The sequence below is a fragment of the Oncorhynchus kisutch genome, unplaced genomic scaffold, assembly GCF_002021735.2.
Source record: "Oncorhynchus kisutch isolate 150728-3 unplaced genomic scaffold, Okis_V2 Okis04b-Okis11a_hom, whole genome shotgun sequence".
Taxonomy (NCBI): domain Eukaryota; kingdom Metazoa; phylum Chordata; class Actinopteri; order Salmoniformes; family Salmonidae; genus Oncorhynchus; species Oncorhynchus kisutch.
Window position 1 is genome coordinate 3,882,026 of NW_022261981.1, and position 12,527 is coordinate 3,894,552.

The following is a 12,527-nucleotide window of genomic DNA, read 5'->3' on the forward strand; positions in this document are numbered from 1 at the left end:
GATGGAGTAGGTGGAGGAGGTGGTAGAGGAGGTGGTATAGGAGGTGGAGGTGGAGGAGGAAGAGGAGATGGAGTAGGTGGAGGAGGAAGAGGAGATGGAGGAGGTAGAGGAGGAGGAGGTGGTAGAGGAGGAGGAGGATGTGGAGGTGTAGGAGGTGGTAGAGGAGGAGGAGGTGGTAGAGGAGGAGTAGGATGTGGAGGAGGAGGAGTGGGAGGAGGTGGTAGAGGAGGAGTAGAAGGTGGAGTGGGAGGAGGTGTTAGAGGAGGAGGTGGTAGAGGAGGAGTAGGAGGTGTAGGAGGTGGTAGAGGAGGAGGTGGTAGAGGAGGAGTGGGAGGAGGTGGTAGAGGAGGAGTAGAAGGTGGAGTGGGAGGAGGTGGTAGAGGAGGAGGAGGTGGAGGTGGTAGAGGAGGAGTAGGAGGTGGAGTGGGAGGAGGAGGAGGAGGAGGTGGAGGTGGTAGAGGAGGAGTAGGATGTGATGGAGGAGGAGGAGTAGGAGGTGGAGGTGGTAGAGGAGGAGTAGGAGGTGGAGGTGGTGGTAGAGGAGGAAGAGGAGCATGAGTTGATTGTTAATCAGTCATTAAGTAGTAATGTATTAAAAATAAACCATTCATAAATGATTAGTAAGCCATAAAGTAACGATCAATTCACCAATAAGTTGTTAGGCCTAAATGTCATGTTTAAGATCTCATACCACATGAATCTCATCTCCTCTGACCGTTAATATCTCTGTGTTAAAGCGTGACCCCTCACCTCTTCTCAAAGGCGTTATTGTTCATGCCAGTCTCAACAGCACACATCTTCTTGTAGTAGTCAGCCTCATCAGTGATCTTCTTATCAATATCACTTCCTGCCAGCTGGGGACAGAACCATTCATACAGTTGGCATGATGCCACATAACAGGGCAGAGGCCATTATTATGGTCTAAAAATACTAGGAATTCAGTGCTAGCCTGCTGTGTTAAAGCCAACAACCATCAGCTATTAGCTCAGGGGAGCTAATGCAAGTATTCAGGTCAAGGCAAGGTTACACATCACATACTGATATATAGTGTAACTAGCTAGGTTACACATCACATACTGATATATAGTGTAACTAGCTAGGTTACACATCACAGACTGATATATAGTGTAACTAGCTAGGTTACACATCACAGACTGATATATAGTGTAACTAGCTAGGTTACACATCACATACTGATATATAGTGTAACTAGCTAGGTTACACATCACAGACTGGTATATAGTGTAACTAGCTAGCTAGGTTACACATCACAGACTGATATATAGTGTACCTAGTTAGCTAGGTTACACATCACAGACTGATATATAGTGTACCTAGCTAGCTAGGTTACACATCACAGACTGATATATAGTGCAACTAGCTAGGTTACACATCACAGACTGATATATATATATAGTGTAACTAGCTAGGTTACACATCACAGACTGATATATAGTGTAACTAGCTAGGTTACACATCACAGACTGATATATAGTGTAACTAGCTAGGTTACACATCACAGACTGATATATAGTGTAACTAGCTAGGTTACACATCACAGACTGATATATAGTGTAACTAGCTAGGTTACACATCACAGACTGATATATATAGTGTAACTAGCTAGGTTACACATCACAGACTGATATATAGTGTAACTAGCTAGGTTACACATCACAGACTGATATATAGTGTAACTAGCTAGGTTACACATCACAGACTGATATATAGTGTAACTAGCTAGGTTACACATCACAGACTGATATATATAGTGTAACTAGCTAGGTTACACATCACAGACTGATATATAGTGTATCTAGCCAGGTCTTCTGATAAGAGAAGACAAGACATGGTCAACTTTGTTGTCCCCAAAGGGAATTGGTCTTGGGTTGGGGTTAGTATGGAAATCTTTGTTGTCCCCAAAGGGAATTGGTCTTGGGTTGGGGTTAGTATGGAAACCACACATGGTTAATACATACAGCGGTTTTGACACACTCTGCATGGTCCTCCTTGTCACAGCATTGGAGCAAGGCCTGCTCAGCCTCCTTGGCGAACCTCAGAATCACCTGCTGAGACGACTCAGGGTGACGCACCGAGATCTCATACACCAACCTGCCAATCAGGACAGACCATATACAGAGAGTCAGTAGTCAGACAGCCAATCAGGACAGACCGTACACAGTCGTTTAGCCAATAGCAACACCCCATACAAAGTCAGAATTGTGTGTATAGGCAGCTTTTCCAGATAGACAGACAGACAGACAGACAGACAGGCAGACATCTAGAGAGGTCTGGGTTTGGAGCTGGGTTGATTAGCTGGTACTGTAGGTAGGTACTGTGAGAATGAGGAAGGGTGAGAGAGGGGGAGGCAGAGTGGCAGGTGTGTGTGTGTGTGTGTGTGTGTCTGCATGCACGTATGTATGTGCGTGAATACATACTTCCCCATGGCTACATCCGGGGTCTTGGTAAAGGTCTGGCAGACTGCTGCTATGTCAGCGTGAACGTCGTAGTGCTCAGACAGACCGTCTGGCTTAGAGTCTGGCTTCATGGCCTCAACACAGGACCCTCTGTGTACTGCATCCTCCTTACAGCATGCAGACAGACCCGCCGCGCGAGACAACACACTCTTATCAGCACACACCTCATCCACCAGGGTCTTCTGTTTGGGGGGATACACACACAGGCAGGAAGAGTCAGGGACACAAATACATGTATATGCAGACACACACACACATCCAATAGAAAGAGGCTGAGAGGTGAGAGGCTGAGAGTGAGAGGTGAGAGGCTGAGAGTAAGAGGCTGAAAGAGTGAGGTTTGAGAGGCTAAGAAGTGAGAGGCTAAGAGGTGAGAGGCTAAGAGGTGAGAGGCTAAGAGGTGAGAGGCTGAGAGGTGAGAGGCTAAGAGGTGAGAGGCTGAGAGGTGAGAGACTGAGAGGTGAGAGACTGAGAGGCTAAGAGGTAAGAGGTGAGAGGCTAAGAGATGAGAGAGTGAGAGGCTAAGAGGTGAGAGGCTGAGAGGTGAGAGGCTGAGAGGTGAGAGACTGAGAGGCTAAGAGGTAAGAGGTGAGAGGCTAAGAGATGAGAGACTGAGAGGCTAAGAGGTAAGAGGTGAGAGGCTAAGAGGTGAGAGGCGAGAGGCTAAGAGGTAAGAGGTGAGAGGCTAAGAGGTAAGAGGTTGAGAGGTGAGAGGCTAAGAGGTAAGAGGTGAGAGTCTAAGAGGTGAGAGAGTGAGAGGTTGAGAGTTTAGAGACAGAGAGGAAATGAAAGAGTTTTAAAAGAGAGGAGGAACTAAAAGAGAGATCCACCAATAAAAAGAGAGGAATAGAGAGAAGACATAGTTTACCCTCTCCTTCATGCATGTGACCATGTCTCCGCTGCAGCAGGGGGCAACAGTCGCTACGATCTTGTCTACCATGCCTCCCATCTCCTGGAAAGAGGCCTGAGGCATCTTCTGACTGTACTGGATCAGCTTCCTGTTAGAACAGACAGGCACACGCGTCAACCAATGGGACTGGCCCAAGGGCGGGCTCACCTGGCTCTCAGCCAATTAGAACCATAGAATTTTAGATTGACGTGTCCTACTTGGCCTTGACAACGCGGTCTCCATATTTCTTGTGGACGATGCACAGGGCCTTGAGTTCAGTCACGCGATTCGCGACGGCGCGTTGGAAAGTAGCTTTCTGGAAAAGAGAGAGAGAGAATGTTTACGTTGGCTATATAGGTGCTTTATCTGTCCATGCCAATAAATATTATTGACACGAATTGAGAGAGAGACTGCATACAAAATGGCACCCTATTCTCTCATAGGGTTCTAGTCAAAAGTAGAGTACTGTATAGAAAATAGGGTGCGATCTGACGCCTCCTGACCTTGGTGTCGAAGCAAGTCTGGGCCTCAGCCTCTCCACAACAGCTAGTCAGAACCTCTCCATAACCTTTGGCGATAGCCAGGATCACATGTGGTTGTAGCATCGTGTTACTCTTGGAGAACTTGAAGATGAACCTGAAACACACACACACACAGTAAATTCCAGAAAAACACTCCATACTGCTCAGCATGCATGTGTAACCTAGCTAGTTACACTATATATCAGCACTCTGGTCGATGGTGTGGTCTCTAGTCGATGGTCTCAAGTCGATGGTGTGGTCTCTAGTCGATGGTCTCTAGTTGATAGTGTGGTCTCTAGTCGATGGTGTGGTCTCTAGTCAATGGTCTCTAGTCGATGGTCTCTAGTCGATGGTGTGGACTCAGGTTGATGGTGTGGTCTCTAGTCGATATTGTGGTCTCTAGTCGATGGTGTGGTCTCTAGTCGATGGTGGGGTCTCTAATCGATGGTGGGGTCTCTAGTCGATGGTGTGGTCTCTAGTCGATGGTGTGGTCTCAAGTCGATGGTCTCTAATCGATGGTGTGGTCTCTAGCCAATGGTGTGGTCTCTAGTCGAGTGTGGACACTTACCTCCCAACAAAAGCCTTGTGGTCCTTCTTGAAGTCTTCACACTGGTCTGCAGCGGGCAGCTCAGCTTTGAGGGACAGGTCCCGAGGAATCTACAATCAATCAATCAACCACTCAATCAATCAGTCAAATGTATCCAGAAAGCCTTTTTGACTTCCAGTAACCCGGTCTACACCCCAAAGAGCAAGCAGAAGGAAGAAACCTAGATAGGAGACCTGGCTCAGAGGGAGGGGTGGTCCATTCTACCTTGGCCTTGTGGTCCAGGAAGCATTGTGTCCTCTCAGCGGCAGTCTTCTCACAGCACATCTTCAGATGGTTCTTCTCCACCAGGGTCTCAGAGGAACACACCGCGCTCTGGAACAGGTCCGCCTGCGCGCACACACACACACACACACACACACACACACACACACACACACACACACACACACACACACACACACACACACACACACACACACACACACACACACACACACACACACACACACAAATAGGAGTACACCGTTTAGCCAGCAGAGAGTGCTATTATATCAGAACAGTTTCAACTGAAACAGTTGGAAACATTAGTCACTAATGCCCAATTCCATACCTACCCATACCTCTGGCCCCTACCTACCCCTGGCCAGGCTGGCCAAATGTTAAATGTAAAGTTGTGTGATAAGGACAATGAGGTGTGATAAGGATGATGAGGTGTGATGAGGTGTGATCAGGATGATGAGGTGGGATAAGGTTGATGAGGTATGATAAGGATGAGATGTGATAAGGAAGATGAGGTGTGATAAGGATGAGATGTGATAAGGAAGATGAGGTGTGATCAGGATGATGGGGTATGATACGGATGATGAGGTGTGATAAGGATGATGAAATGATAGGTGTCTCTCACCACATCTCTGTCGCAGTCCTCTGGAGGAGTGTCTGAGCAGCATTTGACGCCCATGGCTAAGGCCTCCGCGATGAGAGGCACCAAGTCACCCAACGTACTATCGGGAAGATTCTGAGCCAGCCCTACAAGGATCCTACACGCACACACAGTCAGTCAGATGATGCATTAAACCAAAACATGAACACACAGTGCAGTTTACTGACTGAACTCATTGTTATTTGTGGTTAGAGCATTGGGCCAGTAACCGAAAGGTTGCTGGATCGAATCCCCGAGCTGACAAATCTTTCGTTCTGCCCCTGAACAAGGCAGTTAACCCACCTTTCTGTCATTGTAAATAAGAATTTGTTCTTAACTGACTTGCCTAGTTAAATAAATAAAAAATTGTTATACTTGTTCTCCCTACCCTACCGTCCCGGACAACAATACTTCTACTGCTACTTACAGCTAAGGTTTTAATCAGCAAAAAGGCAAAGAGCTCTTAAACATAGGATGGTCCTCTCTCAGGAGCTTGCTAGAAAACCAATTTGGATTTAGAATTTTCTGGGGTACAATGGAGGCTTTAAGAGAGAGGTTAATGCCTTAATATTTAATAGTTTTAACCCTCCAAAATGATGTTCGTTATGTAAATATGCTCATTTAATTTGATCTGGTTTGCCATTCCAAATAAAGGGAAATATTATTTTCTCGCATGATTTGAAAAATGATTCCCTTGGAGTCAGTAAGTCCATTAATAAATATGTAAACTGCGATATGACTAGAGAATTTATCAGGGTAATCTTCCCGTAAACGGATGGCTGTTTCCACAGTTTCAAGATTCTATATATTTTGCTGTTTTTGATCAAAGTTAATAGTTGCAAAGATCACTCAACTTTTCCCGGGGATATGTACACCAAGCACATCGACTTCACCAAACTTTAAAGTTTGCATCTGTTAGAGACCCAATCCTTAATATAGTATTATCATATTATCACTTTTCATAGTTGGGTTTATTATCCAGGTCCTCAATGTGGCCTTTCAAGGTTGAAGATTGAGGACTCAAAGAGAATCATCAGCGTACATTGATAATTTTGTCTCTAATCCCTTCATTTATTTGCCCCTTAATAATGTTATCATTAGATCTGATTTTTAAAGCAATTCCATGGCCATAATAAATAGGTATGGTGACACAGGACAACCTTGTTTTATGCCTCTTGACAATTCAAAATTCTCAGAGAAGTAACCGTTATTTATCATTTTACTGTACATGACTTCTACCCATTTTATGAGACATTCTATAAAGTAGAAAAAAATCCAGGCACTTATAAACAGATTCTAGGCGTACTGTATGAAATGCTCTCTCAAAATCTGCTCTATAGATTATACTTAGTTTCCCTGCATTCTCATAGTTTTCTAATGTTGTCTCCAATATATCTTCCTTTTCAGAATCCCGTCTGATCGTGATTGGCCTCCTTGCTCGCACACGCTTTTTTTCAGTTCTGCACACACATTGTCAATAGGATTGAGGTCAGGGCTTTGTGATGGCCAGTCCAATACCTTGTCCTTAAGCCATTTTGCCACAACTTTGGAAGCATGCTTGGGGTCATTGTCCATTTGGAAGATCCATTTGTGACCAAGCTTCAACTTCCTGACTGATGTCTTGAGATGTTGCTTCAATATAGCCACATAATTTGCCTCAAATCTACTACTGCAGTATGAGGCATATCTACTACTGCAATGTGAGGCATCCTACTACTGCAATATAAGGCATGGCTACTACTGCTGCAATATGAGGCATATCTACTACTACTGCAGTATGAGGCATAACTACTACTGCAATATGAGGCATATCTACTACTACTGCAGTATGAGGCATATCTACTACTGCAATATGAGGCATATCTACTACTACTGCAGTATGAGGCATATCTACTACTACTGCAATATGAGGCATATCTACTACTACTGCAATATGAGGCATATCTACTACTACTGCAGTATGAGGCATAACTACTACTGCAATATGAGGCATAACTACTACTGCAATATGAGGCATATCTACTACTGCAACATGAGGCATATCTACTACTGCAACATGAGGCATATCTACTACTGCAACATGAGGCATATCTACTACTACTGCAATATGAGGCATATCTACTACTGCAACATGAGGCATATCTACTACTGCAACATGAGGCATATCTACTACTGCAACATGAGGCATATCTACTACTGCAATATGAGGCATATCTACTACTGCAACATGAGGCATATCAAGTCAAATGTATTTATAAAGCCCTTCTTACATCAGCTGATATGTCAAAGTGCTGTACAGAAACCCAGCCTAAAACCCCAAACATAAAAAAAATGCAGGTGTAGAAGCACGGTGGCTAGGAGAAACTCCCTAGAAAGGCCAATACCTAGGAAGAAACCTAGAGAGGAACCAGGCTATGAGGGGTGGCCAGTCCTCTAATGGCTGTACTGGGTGGAGATTATAACAGAACATGGCCAAGATGTTCAAATGTTCATAGATATAATAATAAACTGAAGCAGCAGCACGGCCAGGTGGACGGGGGACAGCAAGGACTCCTCAAGGCATATCTACTACTGCAACATGAGGCATATCTACTACTGCAACATGAGGCATATCTACTACTGCAACATGAGGCATATCTACTACTGCAACATGAGGCATATCTACTACTGCAACATGAGGCATATCTACTACTGCAACATGAGGCATATCTACTACTGCAACATGAGGCATATCTACTACTGCAATATGAGGCATATCTACTACTACTGCAACATGAGGCATATCTACTACTACTGCAATATGAGGCATATCTACTACTGCAACATGAGGCATATCTACTACTGCAACATGAGGCATATCTACTACTGCAACATGAGGCTGCACTACTCACAAAGATTTGAATCCATCTTCCTTGGCCTCCGTGAAGATGGTACAGATCTGGTTCTGAGACCGGGCTGACACACTCAGCAGCACCAACAGGCTGCAGACAGACAACCACTGCATGATGAAAGGACAGGCGCACGGACGGAGGGATGGATGGAGAGAAGGAGGGATGGATGGATGGAGGACGGGATCTAGCGATTGAGCCGAGGAATGGAGAAATGCAGGGCTCCTTTATACTATTGTGGAATCTGTCAATCATTAGCTGACCCCTCTCTCTCTCCACCTCTCTCTCTCTCTCTCTCTCTCTCTCTCTCTCCACCTCGCTCTCTCTCCACCTCGCTCTCTCTCTCTCTCTCTCTCTCTCTCTCTCTCTCTCTCTCTCTCTCTCTCTCTCTCTCTCTCTCTCTCTCTCTCTCTCTCTCTTTCTCTCTCTCTCTCTCTCTCTTTCATTTGGACCTGGGACTGTGTTTCACAACTGGTCTTTGCACACAGTGATCTGTCAGTAAATAAAGGTCTGAAAGACAAAGTCCACTGTCCGTTGTGCCTCCAAACTGTCCCCATGATAACCTGCACCATCTAACCAGGTAATATGTCTCCAAACTGTCCCCATGATAACCTGCACCATCTAACCAGGTAATATGTCTCCAAACTGTCCCCATGATAACCTGCACCATCTAACCAGGTAATATGTCTCCAAACTGTCCCCATGATAACCTGCACCATCTAACCAGGTAATATGTCTCCAAACTGTCCCCATGATAACCTGCACCATCTAACCAGGTAATATGTCTCCAAACTGTCCACATGCTAACCTGCACCATCTAACCAGATAATCTGTCTCCAACCTGTCCCCATGCTAACCCACAATCTGACCAGGTAATATGTATCCAAACTGTCCCCATGATAACCCACCATCTAACCAGGTAACATGTCTCCAAACTGTCCCCATGATAACCAACCATCTGACCAGGTAACATGTCTCCAAACTGTCCCCATGATAACCAACCATCTGACCAGGTAACATGTCTCCAAACTGTCCCCATGGTAACCTACACCTGTTGTCTTCAAACTGTCAAATCAAAGTGTATTTGTCACGTGCGCCGAATACAACAGGTGTAGTAGACCTTACAGTGAAATGCTTACTTAACCAATAGTGCAAAAAAAGGTGTGTGTGTGTGTGTATGTGTGTGTGTGTGTGTGTGTGTATGTGTGTGTAAGTAAGGAAATAAAAACAACAGTAAAAAGATATTTGCAAAAGGAGTAGCAAGGCTATATTCAGACACTGGTTAGTCGGGCTTATTGAGGTAGTATGTACATGAATGTATAGTTAAAGTGGCTATGCATATAAGATAAACAGAGAGTACCAGCAGTGTAAAAGAGGGGTTGAGGGTGGGGGGCACACAATGCAAATTGTCAGGAGTCTTATGGCTTGGGGGTAAAAACTGTTGAGAATCCTTTTTGTCCTGGACTTGGCACTCCGGTACCGCTTGCCATACGGTGGTAGAGAGAACAGTCTATGACTGGGGTGGCCGTGCGCACTACCCTCTGAAGTGCCTTGCGGTTGGAGGCCGAGCAATTGCCGTACCAGGCAGTGATGCAACCGGTCAGGATGCTCTCGATGTTGCAGCTGTAGAACCTTTTGAGGATCTCAGGGCCCATGCCAAAACTTTTTAGTTTCCTGAGGGGGAATAGGTTTTGTCGTGCCCTCTTCACGACTGTCTTGATGTGTCTGGACCATTCTAGTTTGTTGTTGATGTGGACACCAAGGAACTTGAAGCTCTCAACCTGCTCCACTACAGCCCCTGTAAGCCACAATCATCTCCTTAGTCTTGGTGACGTTGAGGGATAGGTTGTTATTGTGGCACCACCCTGCCAGGTCTCTGACCTCCTCCCTATAGGCTGTCTCGTCGTTGTCGGTGATCAGGCCTACCACTGCTCTGTCGTCTGCAAACTTAATGTTGGTGTTGGAGTCGTGCCTGGCCATGCAGTCGTGGGTGAACAGGGAGTACAGGAGGGGACTGAGCACGCACCCCTGGGGAGCTCCAGTGTTGAGGATCAGCGTAGCAGATGTGTTGCTACCTACCCTCACCACCTGGGGGCGGCCCGTCAGGAAGTCCAGGATCCAGTTGCAGAAGGAGGTGTTTAGTCCCAGGTTCCTTAGCTTCGTGATGAGCTTTGAGGATACTATGGTGTTGAACGCTGAGCTGTAGTCAATGAATAGCATTCTCACGTAGGTGTTCCTTTTGCCCAGGTGGGAAAGGGCAGTGTGGAGTGCAATAGAGATTGCATCATCTGTGGATCTGTTTGAGCTATTACCAGCCTTTCAAAGCACTTCATGGCTACGGGCATGAGTGCTACGGATCTGTCGTCATTTAGGCAGGTTGCCTTTGTGTTCTTGGGCACAGGGACTATGGTGGTCTGCTTGAAGCATGTTGGTATTACGGATTCAGTCAGGGGCATGTTGAAAATGTCAGTGAAGACACCTGCCAGTTGGTCAGCACATGCCCGGAGCACACGTCCTGGTAATCCGTCTGGCCCCGCAGCCTTGTGTATGTTGACCTGTTTAAAGGTCTTACTCATGTCGGCTACTGAGAGCGTGAACACACAGTCATCCGGAACAGCTGGTGTTCTCATGCATGCCTCAGTGTTGCTTGCCTCAAAGCGAGCATAGAAGTGATTTAGCTTGTCTGGTAGTCTTGTGTCACTGGGCAGCTCTCGGCTGTGCTTCCCTTTGTAGTCTGTAATAGTTTGCAAGCCCTGCCACATCTGACGAGCGTCGGAGCCAGTGTAGTATGATTCGATCTTCCCCACGCTAACCAACCAGCTAACCAGATAATATGTCTCCAAACTGTTCCCATGCTAACCCACCATCTAAATGATAGATTGTGCCAGCAAACCCCTGTAACTTATCCAGAATGCCGCAGCCCACCTGGTGTTCAACCTTCCTGAGTTCTCCCATGTCACCCCATTCCTCCGCACACTCCACTGGCTTCCAGTCGAAGCTTGCATCATCTTCAAGACCATGGTGCTTGTCTACAGAGCAGCAAGGGGAACTGCCCTCCCTTCCTTCAGGCTGTGCTCAAACCCTACACCCCATCCCAAGCACTCCATCTCGCCAGCGCTGGTCTCTTGGCCCTCCCATCCCGCTCCCACTCAGCCCAGTCAAAACTCTTCTCTTCCTGGCACCCCGATGGTGGAACCAGCTTCCCCTTGAAGATAGGACAGCGGTGTCCAGGCCCATCTTCAGAAAACATCTGAAACCCTTCCTCTTTGAAGACTCTCTTAAATAACTATTTACTGACTGCTTATAGCTACTTCATTGAAGGAAAATGTACTTGATACGACACTGATGTGTTGTTGTCTCACCGAGCTATCTTTATGCATTAACTGTACGTTTCTCTGGATGAGAGCGTCTGCTTAATGACTGAACTGTCAATTAGAAACAGGTGGCTTATAGTAAGTCAAGTGTTAATAGTGGGTCTAAGGCACCTGGTTCGAATCCAGGCTGCATCACATCCGGCCGTGATTGGGAGTCCCATAGGGCGGCGCACAATTGATCCGGGTTTGGCCGGTGTAGACCATCATTGTAAATAAGAATTTGTTCTTAACGGACTTGCCTAGTTAAATAAAGGTTTAAAAGAATTGTGGCTGTCTGTTGCCAATGGTCCATAAACTTACCACAGACGGATGCATACTTTGAATCCACTAATCAAATTTACAAAAAAAAGGATCTGAACATTTCAAAGGTCCCTGTATGCGTGGCACTGAAGGGTACAGAAAGCACCTCCTTCTCCAAACAGCTGGCAGCCCACGACAGCTGAAACCGTCTTTCAAACAAGCCGTACTTAGTGGCCGAGTCAACCAGGTGCAATGGAGTATTCCAAATCAAATCAAATGTATTTATATAGCCCTTCGTACATCAGCTGATATCTCAAAGTGCTGTACAGAAACCCAGCCTAAAACCCCCAAACAGCAAACAATGCATGTAACGGTTTTCGTTGGTGGAAGAAGGTGAGGACCAAAGCGCAGCGTGGTAAGTGTTCATGATTATTTCATAGAACAGAACACTGAATGACAAAAACAACAAGAGCCCGAAAATGAAACCGAAACAGTCCTGTCTGGTGCAGACACAAAACAGAAAACAAACACCCACAACCCAAATGGGGAAAACAGGCTTCTCAATCAGAGACAATGAACGACACCTGCCTCTGATTGAGAACCATACTAGGCCAAACACATAGAAATATAACAACATAGAAAAAGGACATAGACTACCCACCCCAACTCACGCCC

At 45.9% G+C, this 12,527-nt stretch overlaps 1 protein-coding gene across 1 annotated transcript in view; it reads right to left on the bottom strand.

Moving 5' to 3' along the window:
- Positions 1 to 8,440, bottom strand: part of LOC109909355 (serum albumin 2) — a 14,766-nt gene extending 6,326 nt beyond the window's left edge. The window contains exons 1-10 of the mRNA XM_031813178.1: positions 8,242 to 8,440; positions 5,336 to 5,468; positions 4,696 to 4,818; positions 4,453 to 4,541; positions 3,867 to 3,999; positions 3,582 to 3,679; positions 3,343 to 3,472; positions 2,439 to 2,659; positions 1,980 to 2,112; positions 751 to 854 (exon numbers count right to left, since the gene is read on the bottom strand). Coding sequence (XP_031669038.1) covers positions 751 to 854; positions 1,980 to 2,112; positions 2,439 to 2,659; positions 3,343 to 3,472; positions 3,582 to 3,679; positions 3,867 to 3,999; positions 4,453 to 4,541; positions 4,696 to 4,818; positions 5,336 to 5,468; positions 8,242 to 8,354 — 1,277 coding nt within the window. The 5' untranslated portion in view covers positions 8,355 to 8,440. The remainder of the gene's footprint in view (positions 1 to 750; positions 855 to 1,979; positions 2,113 to 2,438; positions 2,660 to 3,342; positions 3,473 to 3,581; positions 3,680 to 3,866; positions 4,000 to 4,452; positions 4,542 to 4,695; positions 4,819 to 5,335; positions 5,469 to 8,241) is intronic.
- Positions 8,441 to 12,527: the final 4,087 nt, after the last annotated feature.